Raw genomic sequence first — 15,280 nt, 5'->3', positions numbered from 1 at the left:
CCTCTTCCCATCTTATCCCGCTGCCGTTCCCGGTCCCGCTCCCGCTCCCGCTCCCATTTCCATTTCCATCCTCATCTTCATTTGTTGGCTTAACTTTTAACTCCACTTGCCTTAATTTTCGGGCCAAGTTTATTGTTGTTGCTCATCTGCTCGGCACAATTTTTCGGTAATTTCCGCCCTTGTCTATAGAAAAAGTACCTTCGAACTCTTCAACTTCCCCATTACTCTCCTTTCTTAGGGTGGCGGACTGGAGCGGATGGCTTTTGCCTAACCATCTCTGAATCTTAGAATTTCATTAGCCAGCCCGCTTCGTATGCGTTTTAATTTGTTGCATCATTGCCTTGTCGAGTTTTTCTTTTAATTGATCCAATATCAAGTTCTGGCGGGCTTCTTCAAGCCGTACTTCTTCATTACGGGTCAAAAGTTTTTAATGCATATTTTCGAGTAATTACCAAGACTTTTTCATTATGTTCTGCACCATATTTTTGCGGCTTATTTGCGGCTGCGCTGCGGTCCGTTGGCTCATTAGAAGATGCGATTATTCAATAAAAGTATAGATAAGTATTTGTAGATGGAGATAGGGATATTATGTAGAATGTTACCTTTTAGGTTTTCTTGTTCTCGTTCTCATATAACATTTTCACGAAATTTCCTCGTCCATTCGATGCCTATCTAATATCACGCATTGCTCATTTCGATATCTGCTTGATATCCAGGAAACACACACACCGCTGACTAAATTCTTAAAGGACTTTACCATCGAATCGTATGCTCCTATGGTGGTAAAAAAAAAAAGTAAAACCGAGCAGACAAAGCGAACGAGACGTTTGTCGAACCCGTTCTCGGTTGCGGTTGCTTAGGCCCCTTTTGGATCAGTGTGGGGAGGAGTGTGGGTAACGGACATGGCCAAATAACGCAAAGATGTTCTCTCTGCGCTCTCTCTCTCATGATGACGTCACTCTGGGGTACTGAACGCGCTAGCCAGTGTGTGACGCTTTCGTTGTATGAACTGGCACATCTATATACTGTATGGTTAGTGATGTGGCCTATAGGCCTATATAGGTTTATAGGCCAATTTAAAAGCCTTTTTAAACTGCCGCGCGTTTGCTATCGATATCGGAATAGACGAACTGACGCAGAATTGGCGTTGTAAAGAATTGTAAAAGAAGCTGTCTTTCCGCCAAGACGCAATGACGCAGCCCTAGTGTGCTCTTAAATATTTTCTAATAATCTATAATGGATTTACTAATTTTTAACTGCGTTCCAAAGACAACAGCTCCAAAATTTCGAAGCCAGAGTAACCCCATTAAATTGGCTGTGCGGATCGGCTCGTCAAATCGTATAAATAGTAATGTGGTTGCGACACAAAGAATTACGATGCAATTGGGTATACTAGTTGTGATATTTCGAGTGACCTATATTCATCCCTTCATCTTTTTCGGTGAAATTTATAACAATGTTTCATTTACCAACACTTCAAAATATTAAGTTCATTTTATCCGATATTTTCCATCGAAAACATCTCTGACTGGTAGATGGATGAAAAATAAAATAAAATTTCATGAAACGGGTGATGTTTTTTTTTGTGTGTAAATTAAATTGATTTTGGTGAAAATTCAGTAAGGCTTTTGGTTTCACATCGGTTCTCTAAATTTTGGGGAGTTTTCTGTGAGAACAAAAAAGGAGGCAAACGTCACATTTTAAAAGCGCCAGAAAGGTGAAAAAAAGTGTTAATAAAACGAAACACAACTAAAAATTAAAATTCTCGGCTTTTCACCTAATTTGTTGCCCGTTTTTCAGACATTATGGCGTGTCTAAGAGAACTGAAGCTGGAGATCAAGACCCTGGAGAAGATTTTTACGAAGGACCACGAGCGCTTCCAGACCCTGAACTCCAGCCCGGACGAAATGGAGTTTCGATTCATCGACGCGGCTGGCAAGCGATACGAAATCATGGCGAGCATTACACCGGATTACCCATCGTCGCCGCCAGTCTGGTTTTCCGAGAGCGATGAAACGAGCGTTGCCAGTGCCGTGGAGATGCTCAGCAGCACGGATGGGCCCGACAATCACCTGATCTGCCAGGTGCGCATTCTGCTCCGCGCGCTGTGCGAGCTGTACAATGTCCCAATTCCGGCCGATATGGACAGCTTGAAGTTTCCTCTGGACGTGCCGCAGGATGAGGAAACATTTGGATTCAGCGAAGACGGCGACTACGATGAAGACGAATTCGGTTTTCCTGCTGAGAAAGTCGACGAGCAGGAGAGCGAAGGCGAGACCGAGGAAGAGGGCGAGGGCGAGGACGACACTGAGATAGATCTGGCAATAGAACCGGAAGAGGATGATGAGAGCAACAGAGGCTTAAAGAAAGAGGATTTGGCCACACTAAACAGACTGCTTGAAAAGCTAAGGAAAACCCATTCGGAGGATTCCCAGATCTGCTCTGTACAGTCATCTGATCGCTTGATGAAGGAACTACGCACTGTTTATAAATCGGATTCCGTCAAAAAAGATATGTTTTCTGTTGAACTTGTCAATGACTCTATTTACGAGTGGAACGTACGGATCAAGTCTGTTGATCCCGACAGCCTTCTTCACAACGATCTGTTGAAGCTAAAGGAATCTGGCGAAGACGGAACCATACTACTTCGCCTTAGCTTCAATGATAAGTATCCACTCGAGCCGCCATTTGCCCGAGTCGTTTCTCCAGTCATCAAAAACGGATATGTTCACTCAGGCGGTGCTATCTGCATGGAGCTGCTGACGAAGCAGGGTTGGAGCTCCGCCTACACCATGGAAGCGATGATAATTCAAATAATCGCCACCCTCCCCAGGGGAAAGGCCCGCGTTATGTTGGGCCCGACATTGCTTCTAGAAAGTGTGTATAGTCTTCCGCAAGCCCGGGAGAGCTTTAGTCATATCATGAAGCGTCACGAAAAAAGTGGCTGGCACACACCCCCCAAGAGCGACGGTTAAGGGGAAGGAATCACTCTGACAATGCAACCCCACCCACGCCACATTCTACAATACCAAACACACATTCTAAATGGGGTTTCAAGTCGTTTAGAAAAATCCATTCAATAATTCACTAGCAAACGAGTAAAAAGTAACGTTTAAAACACAGTAGTAAATACTTGAAATGTAAGCGTGAGCACAAGAACCGAAAAATCAGTACATGAAGATCACTCTCCTTTCTTAGGGTGGCGGACTGGAGCGGATGGCTTTTGCCTAACCATCTCTGAATCTTAGAATTTCATTAGCCAGCCCGCTTCGTATGCGTTTTAATTTGTTGCATCATTGCCTTGTCGAGTTTTTCTTTTAATTGATCCAATATCAAGTTCTGGCGGGCTTCTTCAAGCCGTACTTCTTCATTACGGGTCAAAAGTTTTTAATGCATATTTTCGAGTAATTACCAAGACTTTTTCATTATGTTCTGCACCATATTTTTGCGGCTTATTTGCGGCTGCGCTGCGGTCCGTTGGCTCATTAGAAGATGCGATTATTCAATAAAAGTATAGATAAGTATTTGTAGATGGAGATAGGGATATTATGTAGAATGTTACCTTTTAGGTTTTCTTGTTCTCGTTCTCATATAACATTTTCACGAAATTTCCTCGTCCATTCGATGCCTATCTAATATCACGCATTGCTCATTTCGATATCTGCTTGATATCCAGGAAACACACACACCGCTGACTAAATTCTTAAAGGACTTTACCATCGAATCGTATGCTCCTATGGTGGTAAAAAAAAAAGGAAAACCGAGCAGACAAAGCGAACGAGACGTTTGTCGAACCCGTTCTCGGTTGCGGTTGCTTAGGCCCCTTTTGGATCAGTGTGGGGAGGAGTGTGGGTAACGGACATGGCCAAATAACGGCACTCAGTCACTCAATGCGGTTGCTTAGCCTTTCAGCTACAGACCGCAAAAATCCTGCAGCCTTTGCTGGCATTTGATATGACGAGAAGAGGAGCGAGAACGAGGACGAGAGAACGAGCACGGAGAATGAGAGCGACGCGCATTGCACGGCGTTTGGTATACGGAGTACGTGATTTGTTTGCCAGAGCAATTTACATGCCCCGGCAATGGATGGATGAGAGATGTGGCATCACAGCGATGGGCTGATGGCGATGGGAGATGCCAATGGAGATGGAGATGGAGTTGTCGAATGCCGGATTCTTCTGCGTGTGCTGCGTGGTTGTGGGTTGCTGGGTGTGGCTGATGCCACTTTGACATTTGGCACCCTCAAAAACCAGAAGAAATCGCGTTCTCGCGTGAAATTTTCAATTTCCGTAAGCCAGGTGGCGTTTGCTCTCTGCATCGAAACTTTAATCTCGTAATGCAAAGCGATGCGTGGTTAAGCGTCTAAATAATGAGCGGCTGTCGAAGCTTCGCGGGCGATAGGGAGACGAGACCAATTTGCATTCACGCTAAAACCAAAACCAAAACCAAATGCAATTGACATGTCACAATGGAACGACGCGGGGCGAAGCTTAATCAGAACTAATAGAAAAAAGCGCTCCTGCCATGGCCAATGAAACAAAAAGCTGCGAGATGTCTGGTCCTGGCTGGTTCTGGCTGGTTCTGGCGCCGCTTTGGTTCCTGTCAATTGCAATGAGCTTGGGGGATTTCGCTGAGCTAAGCCTTTTCCAATGAATGGGGATTATTGCATTGATTTTTGTCGATATTACGCATACGCAGCAGCGTGTGTCAAAGGTGCCACAATATAGGGAAGAAATGAATTGAAATACCCTGGAAATTGAGGTTGTTTGTACGGGTATGTACCGGTCTTATGTATGTACATATATCTAAGTATTGTATGTATGTACATATCCCTTGAAGGGTAAACTAAATGGGAATTTTTCACTTAACTGCATTCATCTAAAAGGACATCAAGATACGAGAATTTTCAGCAAATTTCTTGCCTCATAGCCTAAACAAAGGAAAGAATTTCTCGGATTGCCTTCTCTTCCGGCTATCAACCCTTTCTTTGTTTCTATGTGTGTGCGTGCATGTGTGTATATATGTATGGGGAATGAGGGAGAAAGTTTTCCCGAAGTTTTTCTATGTGGAAGGCTTGTCCCATGTGCGTGAGGGGGGGCGGCGGTGGTGTGAGTGTGCGGGGGTGCGGGTGCTGACACAGCTTCTTCAAATCCGCTTTTGGTAACGAAAACGAAAAATAATTAATTAAGAAGTGCAAATCATAGCAAAATTATGCGGGCTGCCAAATTAAAACGAAAGCAAACGCCACCAACAGACACATCACAGAAAGCCAGGAAATTGTGGGGATGTAAGCAGAATTACAGATGTGTTTTCGACGGCGGCGACACGAGATGAAAGATACACAAAGTGAAAAGGAAGGAGGTGCTTCCGTCCATTGGAAAAGAAAGTTAATGAAGGATTGCGCTGCCTTTCTGCTGGAAGGTGGAATAAAGTTAAGAGGATATATTTTTGTATATAGACATGAAAAAGTACTGACACATGGAGATGTTAATAGAAGAAGAATACATATCCAGAAAGTGACATATCGATTGCTATTCGAAAACTCCAGCACTAAAACTTACCCGCAACACGTTCCAAGTTTATAAATTCGCAATCTAAAGAACAATCTGTCTGGCTCTAATAAACTGCTGGCCAAACAATTTGCGGTCTGATGACATATGTATGTACAGACTATCCTGCACAATTTCTCTTTCTCTGCCATCAGAGGGAAAAGCGAAACTCCTTGGGGAAAAGTGCGGAAACAAGTGCAACTGCCAAGGCTATTTAAAAGCATCAACCTCAACTTCAGCTCTCCGTTCAACTCCTTGAGTGTCAGCTTGGATTTGGTCTTGGTGGCCACCAGTGATGCAGGGAACCGAGGCTGAGGTCGATACCGGGGCCGGGGCTGGGACCGGGGCCTCCTCGCCAGTCACAACACCTGAGGGCTCCAAGAGATAGAGAGTATATTCCGGCACTATAATCACGAGAGGAGTTCCCTGGGTCGACTGTATCTGTCTGTGTATTTAAACTTTTGTAATAATCTACGGCAAATGCGCAATGTCAGCGTCTTTAGATGGGAGAAACTCCCTTAACCAAGCTAAAAGTTGTGGGGCGCCATTTTGCTTTTGCTATTTGTTTTGCGACTTTTGTTGACGCTGTCTCTGTCTCCGTCTCCGTCTCCTAGATCCAGATCCAGTCCCAGATCGTCCTCCCTGATGCTCCCATTGCCTGGCGGCGCACAAACTTTACCTTTGCCCAAATTTCATTTGCAAACATTCCGGGAGAGTCTGCAAATTGAGTGTTTAATTGCAATGAAGTTGCATTCTAGACGTCAGTGGCAACATATGCATCAGACTACCCCAGGAGTCGCTCCATGGAGCGGAATCTCTCTAAGCGCCCGAGCAGCTATTGTTGCAAATTCCATGCCATGAATAAACTGCCTTGAATGTGGGAGTGGATTCTTGAAAGCAGTTTCGGGTGGATGAAATTGAATTTCGTTCCACAATACTTATCCAATTAATCCAGTTTATTTGTAGTATGCAATTCTAAGGACTCTTTGTGGGCTTATGCACCATTTCTCCATGAGTTCAATTTAAATTAAAGTATTTATTAATAGTCTAAAAGCATATAATAGCCATTTAACCCTAGGACTGCATCATGCGTCGTTGCGTCTAGGGGCCTAGTGTTGGCAAAAAGTTTAGTTTATTTCGAGGGTAGGTGCATCTATACAGAATATTCGATTAATTGATTATGTGGCCCTGAAGACACTACTAGAATGTGGCCACTAACCATACAGTCCCAGCAGTACTGGGAACTAGTTCGGAGGTGGTGATATCACCACTCCCTAACAGACCAGGGGTACTTTCTTTACTAACCCTTAACAATGCTTTTCATCATTTCCATTTTTACCCGCAATGTCCTACGACATGGGGACCAGCGACACCACATCGTTTACCCCCGAACTAGTGATATGGGTACTCGTCTAGTAGCTAGTGAAATGGGTACCTATGTAGTAGCTAGTGAAATGGGTACCCATGAAGTAGCTAGTAAAATGGGTACCCATGAAGTAGCTAGTGAAATGGGTACCCATGAAGTAGGTTATCAATCTTCATTTCATTTCATATTTAAATTTGTATTTTATTATATATTTCATTTTAGTTTTTAAATTTACTATATATTTATATTTCTTTATTGAGCCTACGCAAATGCCGTTTGCTACATTTGCTTTGACTTACTGTTTAAAATTGAATAATTATAATTACTTGGTCAGCCGCACAGATTTGCACAAACTCCAAACGCAAAAGAACATTCCAGCAATGCAGTGACCGAAAACAGAAAAGGGAGAGGGAAAGGAATTGGAAAAAAGCAGGACAGCATAATTTTTTTCTAACTGCTCTCTTTATTTTCCTCTCATGCTTTTTCGTTTCTTCGTCTACTGGTGAGACGTTGCATCCCAACCGAACTAGTACGGTGGCTGGTGCGCGGTGGGTTGTAGAGTATACAGAGCAACATTTTTTGTCTCTTCTTTGAGTGGTTCGGCGTTCGTTAACCATAGGGTTAGTCCGGAAAGTACCCACGTAGGAACCAGCCAAATCAGTAGTTCGGGCATGGTCAATCGCCACCGCCAGTACTAGAGGGTCAGGTCTGGTTCTGTTTTGCCACCAGCATGTTTTAGTGTATGGGTGCACATGCAAATTAAATAACTGCGGTAGCGGATTGCGTTTTTAAAAAGTATTTATTTAACTTCTAAGTTTACAGATATAGATTTAAGTTGAGGGTCACAAAGGATTCCGGACAAAGGGTTTGCGCGATCTTAGTTTTTAGCTCGACTTTTCGGTGTCGCTTCTGGATCAAGACTGACTGGAACTTTTTGATCTTTGCATCGTCGATCCCTTTCGGGAATAGTTTTTCTATAAACATTTCAATTGATTTCGCCATCCCGAGTATTGGATTTCGTCATCCAAAGAGAAAACTGTAAAATGCCTAAAGTGCAGGATCTGCAGAAAGCCGGGTGTGAGATTGTTTATGAGAAGCCGGGTGTGGGCAAACATTGGTTTTCCATTTAGGCGAGTGTCAAAGATTGGGATTGTGGCGGGAGCCATTGAGATTGTACATCTTAGAAATCAATTAGGCGGAGGCCCAAGATTGAAAATGTTTTCGTTTTGGAAAGCCAAAGATTGTTTACAACTCGTATAAGAGCTCAATAGAATTGGGTACGTTAACTTGCATTCTCACGTACTTTGCGTGTGTGTGTTTAGTATTGCTGGCCGCTAGAACTGAAATTTGAGTTTGGTTCTTGTTTTGGGTCTTTTGATGGACTGACCTACCGCCACATAATAAATGAAGAATGGGCAGGGGGTGGGGGTATGGTACACTAGGGCGCGGGAAATGAAATAAAAGCTGTTATTTGTTTGATTCATACCACAAAATATAAAATATTACAATAATATAATTACACATTTATTTCCTTATTTTAAACAGGTTTATTATAAATTATAAAAATTATGCAAACGCCGTCGGTTCTCGACTTTTTTGTTTATTATAACTAAAACAATGATGTATATAAATATAAATGGCGGTAGGTCAGTCCATCAAAAGACCCAAAACAAGAACCAAACTCAAATTTCAGTTCTAGCGGCCAGCAATACTGAACACACACACGCAAAGTACGTGAGAATGCATGTGCACCCATACACTAAAACATGCTGGTGGCAAAACAGAACCAGACCTGAGAGAGTTCAAAAAATCTAAAAAAGCATACAATCACATATTTTTGTCGAAACATATTGCGTGTGTACTAAAACATGCAAAGATGTTCTGTCTGCGCTCTCTCTCTCATGATGACGTCACTCTGGGGTACTGAACGCGCTAGCCAGTGTGTGACGCTTTCGTTGTATGAACTGGCACATCTATATACTGTATGGTTAGTGATGTGGCCTATAGGCCTATATAGGTTTATAGGCCAATTTAAAAGCCTTTTTAAACTGCCGCGCGTTTGCTATCGATATCGGAATAGACGAACTGACGCAGAATTGGCGTTGTAAAGAATTGTAAAAGAAGCTGTCTTTCCGCCAAGACGCAATGACGCAGCCCTAGTGTGCTCTTAAATATTTTCTAATAATCTACAATGGATTTACTAATTTTTAACTGCGTTCCAAAGACAACAGCTCCAAAATTTCGAAGCCAGAGTAACCCCATTAAATTGGCTGTGCGGATCGGCTCGTCAAATCGTATAAATAGTAATGTGGTTGCGACACAAAGAATTACGATGCAATTGGGTATACTAGTTGTGATATTTCGAGTGACTCTATATTCATCCCTTCATCTTTTTCGGTGAAATTTATAACAATGTTTCATTTACAAACACTTCAAAATATTAAGTTCATTTTATCCGATATTTTCCATCGAAAACATCTCCGACTGGTAGATGGATGAAAAATAAAATAAAATTTCATGAAACGGGTGATGTTTTTTTTTGTGTGTAAATTAAATTGATTTTGGTGAAAATTCAGTAAGGCTTTTGGTTTCACATCGGTTCTCTAAATTTTGGGGAGTTTTCTGTGAGAACAAAAAAGTTGAGCAAAGGAGGCAAACGTCACATTTTAAAAGCGCCAGAAAGGTGAAAAAAAGTGGTAATAAAACGAAACACAACTAAAAATTAAAATTCTCGGCTTTTCACCTAATTCGTTGCCCGTTTTTCAGACATTATGGCGTGTCTAAGAGAACTGAAGCTGGAGATCAAGACCCTGGAGAAGATTTTTACGAAGGACCACGAGCGCTTCCAGACCCTGAACTCCAGCCCGGACGAAATGGAGTTTCGATTCATCGACGCGGCTGGCAAGCGATACGAAATCATGGCGAGCATTACACCGGATTACCCATCGTCGCCGCCAGTCTGGTTTTCCGAGAGCGATGAAACGAGCGTTGCCAGTGCCGTGGAGATGCTCAGCAGCACGGATGGGCCCGACAATCACCTGATCTGCCAGGTGCGCATTCTGCTCCGCGGGCTGTGCGAGCTGTACAATGTCCCAATTCCGGCCGATATGGACAGCTTGAAGTTTCCTCTGGACGTGCCGCAGGATACGGAATCATTTGGATTCAGCGAAGACGGCGACTACGATGAAGATGAATTCGGTTTTCCTGCTGAGGAAGTCGACGAGCAGGAGAGCGAAGGCGAGACCGAAGAAGAGGGCGAGGGCGAGGGCGAGGGCGAGGACGACACTGAGATAGATCTGGCAATAGAACCGGAAGAGGATGATGAGAGCAACAAAGGCTTAAAGAAAGAGGATTTGGCCACACTAAACAGACTGCTTGAAAAGCTAAGGAAAACCCATTCGGAGGATTCCCAGATCTGCTCTGTACAGTCATCTGATCGCTTGATGAAGGAACTACGCACTGTTTATAAATCGGATTCCGTCAAAAAAGATATGTTTTCTGTTGAACTTGTCAATGACTCTATTTACGAGTGGAACGTACGGATCAAGTCTGTTGATCCCGACAGCCTTCTTCACAACGATCTGTTGAAGCTAAAGGAATCTGGCGAAGACGGAACCATACTACTTCGCCTTAGCTTCAATGATAAGTATCCACTCGAGCCGCCATTTGCCCGAGTCGTTTCTCCAGTCATCAAAAACGGATATGTTCCCTCAGGCGGTGCTATCTGCATGGAGCTGCTGACGAAGCAGGGTTGGAGCTCCGCCTACACCATGGAAGCGATGATAATTCAAATAATCGCCACCCTCCCCAGGGGAAAGGCCCGCGTTATGTTGGGCCCGACATTGCTTCTAGAAAGTGTGTATAGTCTTCCGCAAGCCCGGGAGAGCTTTAGTCATATCATGAAGCGTCACGAAAAAAGTGGCTGGCACACACCCCCCAAGAGCGACGGTTAAGGGGAAGGAATCACTCTGACAATGCAACCCCACCCACGCCACATTCTACAATACCAAACACACATTCTAAATGGGGTTTCAAGTCGTTTAGAAAAATCCATTCAATAATTCACTAGCAAACGAGTAAAAAGTAACGTTTAAAACACAGTAGTAAATACTTGAAATGTAAGCGTGAGCACAAGAACCGAAAAATCAGTACATGAAGATCACTCTCCTTTCTTAGGGTGGCGGACTGGAGCGGATGGCTTTTGCCTAACCATCTCTGAATCTTAGAATTTCATTAGCCAGCCCGCTTCGTATGCGTTTTAATTTGTTGCATCATTGCCTTGTCGAGTTTTTCTTTTAATTGATCCAATATCAAGTTCTGGCGGGCTTCTTCAAGCCGTACTTCTTCATTACGGGTCAAAAGTTTTTAATGCATATTTTCGAGTAATTACCAAGACTTTTTCATTATGTTTTGCACCATGTTTTTGCGGCTTATTTGCGGCTGCGCTGCGGTCCGTTGGCTCATTAGAAGATGCGATTATTCAATAAAAGTATAGATAAGTATTTGTAGATGGAGATAGGGATATTATGTAGAATGTTACCTTTTAGGTTTTCTTGTTCTCGTTCTCATATAACATTTTCACGAAATTTCCTCGTCCATTCGATGCCTATCTAATATCACGCATTGCTCATTTCGATATCTACTTGATATCCAGGAAACACACACACCGCTGACTAAATTCTTAAAGGACTTTACCATCGAATCGTATGCTCCTATGGTGGTAAAAAAAATGAAGTAAAACCGAGCAGACAAAGCGAACGAGACGTTTGTCGAACCCGTTCTCGGTTGCGGTTGCTTAGGCCCCTTTTGGATCAGTGTGGGGAGGAGTGTGGGTAACGGACATGGCCAAATAACGCAAAGATGTTCTCTCTGCGCTCTCTCTCTCATGATGACGTCACTCTGGGGTACTGAACGCGCTAGCCAGTGTGTGACGCTTTCGTTGTATGAACTGGCACATCTATATACTGTATGGTTAGTGATGTGGCCTATAGGCCTATATAGGTTTATAGGCCAATTTAAAAGCCTTTTTAAACTGCCGCGCGTTTGCTATCGATATCGGAATAGACGAACTGACGCAGAATTGGCGTTGTAAAGAATTGTAAAAGAAGCTGTCTTTCCGCCAAGACGCAATGACGCAGCCCTAGTGTGCTCTTAAATATTTTCTAATAATCTATAATGGATTTACTAATTTTTAACTGCGTTCCAAAGACAACAGCTCCAAAATTTCGAAGCCAGAGTAACCCCATTAAATTGGCTGTGCGGATCGGCTCGTCAAATCGTATAAATAGTAATGTGGTTGCGACACAAAGAATTACGATGCAATTGGGTATACTAGTTGTGATATTTCGAGTGACTCTATATTCATCCCTTCATCTTTTTCGGTGAAATTTATAACAATGTTTCATTTACAAACACTTCAAAATATTAAGTTCATTTTATCCGATATTTTCCATCGAAAACATCTCCGACTGGTAGATGGATGAAAAATAAAATAAAATTTCATGAAACGGGTGATGTTTTTTTTTGTGTGTAAATTAAATTGATTTTGGTGAAAATTCAGTAAGGCTTTTGGTTTCACATCGGTTCTCTAAATTTTGGGGAGTTTTCTGTGAGAACAAAAAAGTTGAGCAAAGGAGGCAAACGTCACATTTTAAAAGCGCCAGAAAGGTGAAAAAAAGTGGTAATAAAACGAAACACAACTAAAAATTAAAATTCTCGGCTTTTCACCTAATTCGTTGCCCGTTTTTCAGACATTATGGCGTGTCTAAGAGAACTGAAGCTGGAGATCAAGACCCTGGAGAAGATTTTTACGAAGGACCACGAGCGCTTCCAGACCCTGAACTCCAGCCCGGACGAAATGGAGTTTCGATTCATCGACGCGGCTGGCAAGCGATACGAAATCATGGCGAGCATTACACCGGATTACCCATCGTCGCCGCCAGTCTGGTTTTCCGAGAGCGATGAAACGAGCGTTGCCAGTGCCGTGGAGATGGTCAGCAGCACGGATGGGCCCGACAATCACCTGATCTGCCAGGTGCGCATTCTGCTCCGCGCGCTGTGCGAGCTGTACAATGTCCCAATTCCGGCCGATATGGACAGCTTGAAGTTTCCTCTGGACGTGCCGCAGGATGAGGAATCATTTGGATTCAGCGAAGACGGCGACTACGATGAAGATGAATTCGGTTTTCCTGCTGAGGAAGTCGACGAGCAGGAGAGCGAAGGCGAGACCGAGGAAGAGGGCGAGGGCGAGGGCGAGGACGACACTGAGATAGATCTGGCAATAGAACCGGAAGAGGATGATGAGAGCAACAAAGGCTTAAAGAAAGAGGATTTGGCCACACTAAACAGACTGCTTGGAGAGCTAAGGAAAACCCATTCGGAGGATTCCCAGATCTGCTCTGTACAGTCATCTGATCGCTTGATGAAGGAACTACGCACTGTTTATAAATCGGATTCCGTCAAAAAAGATATGTTTTCTGTTGAACTTGTCAATGACTCTATTTACGAGTGGAACGTACGGATCAAGTCTGTTGATCCCGACAGCCTTCTTCACAAGGATCTGTTGAAGCTAAAGGAATCTGGCGAAGACGGAACCATACTACTTCGCCTTAGCTTCAATGATAAGTATCCACTCGAGCCGCCATTTGCCCGAGTCGTTTCTCCAGTCATCAAAAACGGATATGTTCACTCAGGCGGTGCTATCTGCATGGAGCTGCTGACGAAGCAGGGTTGGAGCTCCGCCTACACCATGGAAGCGATGATAATTCAAATAATCGCCACCCTCCCCAGGGGAAAGGCCCGCGTTATGTTGGGCCCGACATTGCTTCTAGAAAGTGTGTATAGTCTTCCGCAAGCCCGGGAGAGCTTTAGTCATATCATGAAGCGTCACGAAAAAAGTGGCTGGCACACACCCCCCAAGAGCGACGGTTAAGGGGAAGGAATCACTCTGACAATGCAACCCCACCCACGCCACATTCTACAATACCAAACACACATTCTAAATGGGGTTTCAAGTCGTTTAGAAAAATCCATTCAATAATTCACTAGCAAACGAGTAAAAAGTAACGTTTAAAACACAGTAGTAAATACTTGAAATGTAAGCGTGAGCACAAGAACCGAAAAATCAGTACATGAAGATCACAAATTCCAGAGTTTATTTGTACCAGAAAATCACCACAGTAACATCAAAAACTATAACACATACCAAAATAAGAAAGTAATTGTCGACTTGAGCACGAAATGAAATAATTAAAAAGAGCATTGGTCTTAGAATGAAAAGAGTGAAAATTCAGGGTGAATATGTATCAAAATGTTCAAATAAATCAATCATAGTTTAATAGAAATAATTTTTTGTATATACATATGTATACCTTTTTTGGACTAACTACTATTAGGGGGGTTGGGTTTTGAGCTTCTTTTCCAATTTCCTCTCGCCAGACTTGCTAAGCCTAAGAGTATGCCGCTTCCCCTGGGCAGCTATCGAACACCTCCGCCACAGCCTGAAAGTATGCAATTCTTTGTGCGCTCTGGTAGCAGATGATTGCCAGCTGGTAGCTTGCGTGCTACCCAACACTACAATTTTAATCAGAGTGAAAACAATGCCATTGGACGGGTTTATTGTTATTATAGTTGTGTTATTCGGTCCTAGTGGAGTGATATTGGGAGATTTGGGGTCTGGAAGGCCCCATGCCCTTCTGCGCTGGCTGGAGCACTTCTTCAATCTGGAATCGGATTATCGTTTCGCCCGCAAGCCCGGATCGGTACGTACGCCTTCCTGTTGGAATCCAACACGCTCACTTTTGTGTCCTCTTAGGCAAGTCTCAAGCTGATTTTTGGCTAAACACTGCAGTGCATTGGATGAATGTAGTTTCAACTTTCAACTTTGAATAGAAATGATGAAGGTATGTATGCATGTGATCTACTTCAGATTCCTCAGTGCGCTGTTGCCTCGAACCTCAGACCGCCTAACTCTTGCTCCCCCGTCTGGGGATCTTGGATGAGATGAGCCAATCATTTCACTTACGTTTTCATATTGTCAAGCGTCAAAAGTAATTTGCATTTAGCAAATATTTGCGGCCCCGGCCTGGGCCCGGGCCGCAAGAACCTCTCAGCCATTTACCACTTGACGGAGAAACATCAAAGTGACATCCCGCCATGCGTGTCAAAGGCGTCGGCATAGCTTTAAGTGTAACTTCCTTACCGTTTCGTTTCGTTCCGTTCCGACTGTCTGTCGTCGTGGAGTGCCACGAGGTGGGACACCGGCACCCTTCACCGTTTTTCCCCGCCTGTGGCGTCTTTGCGGTGCGGGGGCGTCAAAAGTGACGCCGCGTCAACAGCGGCAATGGCAATGGCAGCGACAGCGGGG

General features: G+C 43.7%; 3 protein-coding genes across 6 annotated transcripts; all 3 read left to right on the top strand.

Annotated features, from left to right (window-relative positions):
* Nucleotides 1–1,519: 1,519 nt before the first annotated feature.
* LOC117186562 (ubiquitin-conjugating enzyme E2 Q2-like) lies at nt 1,520–3,173 on the top strand. Of its 2 annotated transcripts, none has more exons than XM_033387510.1 (2): nt 1,520–1,717; nt 1,801–3,173. In XM_033387510.1, exon 2 carries the CDS (start codon nt 1,806–1,808, stop codon nt 2,973–2,975), a length of 1,170 nt encoding a protein of 389 aa, XP_033243401.1. In that variant the 5' UTR covers nt 1,520–1,717; nt 1,801–1,805; the 3' UTR covers nt 2,976–3,173. The 2 variants fall into 2 exon arrangements, with proteins under 2 accessions (XP_033243401.1, XP_033243402.1); XM_033387511.1 differs by having other exon boundaries at nt 1,520–1,730.
* On the top strand, nt 1,616–14,044 carry LOC117186561 (ubiquitin-conjugating enzyme E2 Q2-like). 2 transcript variants are annotated; one of them, XM_033387509.1, is made up of 3 exons: nt 1,616–1,653; nt 12,509–12,595; nt 12,666–14,044. In XM_033387509.1, the coding sequence occupies exon 3, from the start codon at nt 12,671–12,673 to the stop codon at nt 13,844–13,846; it is 1,176 nt and encodes a 391-aa protein (XP_033243400.1). In that variant the 5' UTR covers nt 1,616–1,653; nt 12,509–12,595; nt 12,666–12,670; the 3' UTR covers nt 13,847–14,044. The 2 variants fall into 2 exon arrangements, with proteins under 2 accessions (XP_033243400.1, XP_033243399.1); XM_033387508.1 differs by lacking the exon at nt 1,616–1,653 and having other exon boundaries at nt 12,354–12,582.
* On the top strand, nt 9,363–11,066 carry LOC108153754 (ubiquitin-conjugating enzyme E2 Q2-like). 2 transcript variants are annotated; one of them, XM_033387507.1, is made up of 2 exons: nt 9,363–9,598; nt 9,682–11,066. In XM_033387507.1, exon 2 carries the CDS (start codon nt 9,687–9,689, stop codon nt 10,866–10,868), a length of 1,182 nt encoding a protein of 393 aa, XP_033243398.1. In that variant the 5' UTR covers nt 9,363–9,598; nt 9,682–9,686; the 3' UTR covers nt 10,869–11,066. The 2 variants fall into 2 exon arrangements, with proteins under 2 accessions (XP_033243398.1, XP_033243397.1); XM_033387506.1 differs by having other exon boundaries at nt 9,364–9,611.
* Nucleotides 14,045–15,280: the final 1,236 nt, after the last annotated feature.

This window comes from Drosophila miranda, chromosome XR (genome assembly GCF_003369915.1).
Source record: "Drosophila miranda strain MSH22 chromosome XR, D.miranda_PacBio2.1, whole genome shotgun sequence".
Lineage (NCBI taxonomy): Eukaryota > Metazoa > Arthropoda > Insecta > Diptera > Drosophilidae > Drosophila > Drosophila miranda.
This window is presented reverse-complemented; position numbering and strand designations above follow the sequence as displayed.

Coding starts and splice junctions, on each gene's coding strand:
- LOC117186561 (XM_033387509.1), top strand. CDS start 12,671: ATGGCGTGTCTAAGAGAACTGAAGCTGGAGATCAAGACCCTGGAGAAG.
- LOC117186562 (XM_033387510.1), top strand. CDS start 1,806: ATGGCGTGTCTAAGAGAACTGAAGCTGGAGATCAAGACCCTGGAGAAG.
- LOC108153754 (XM_033387507.1), top strand. CDS start 9,687: ATGGCGTGTCTAAGAGAACTGAAGCTGGAGATCAAGACCCTGGAGAAG.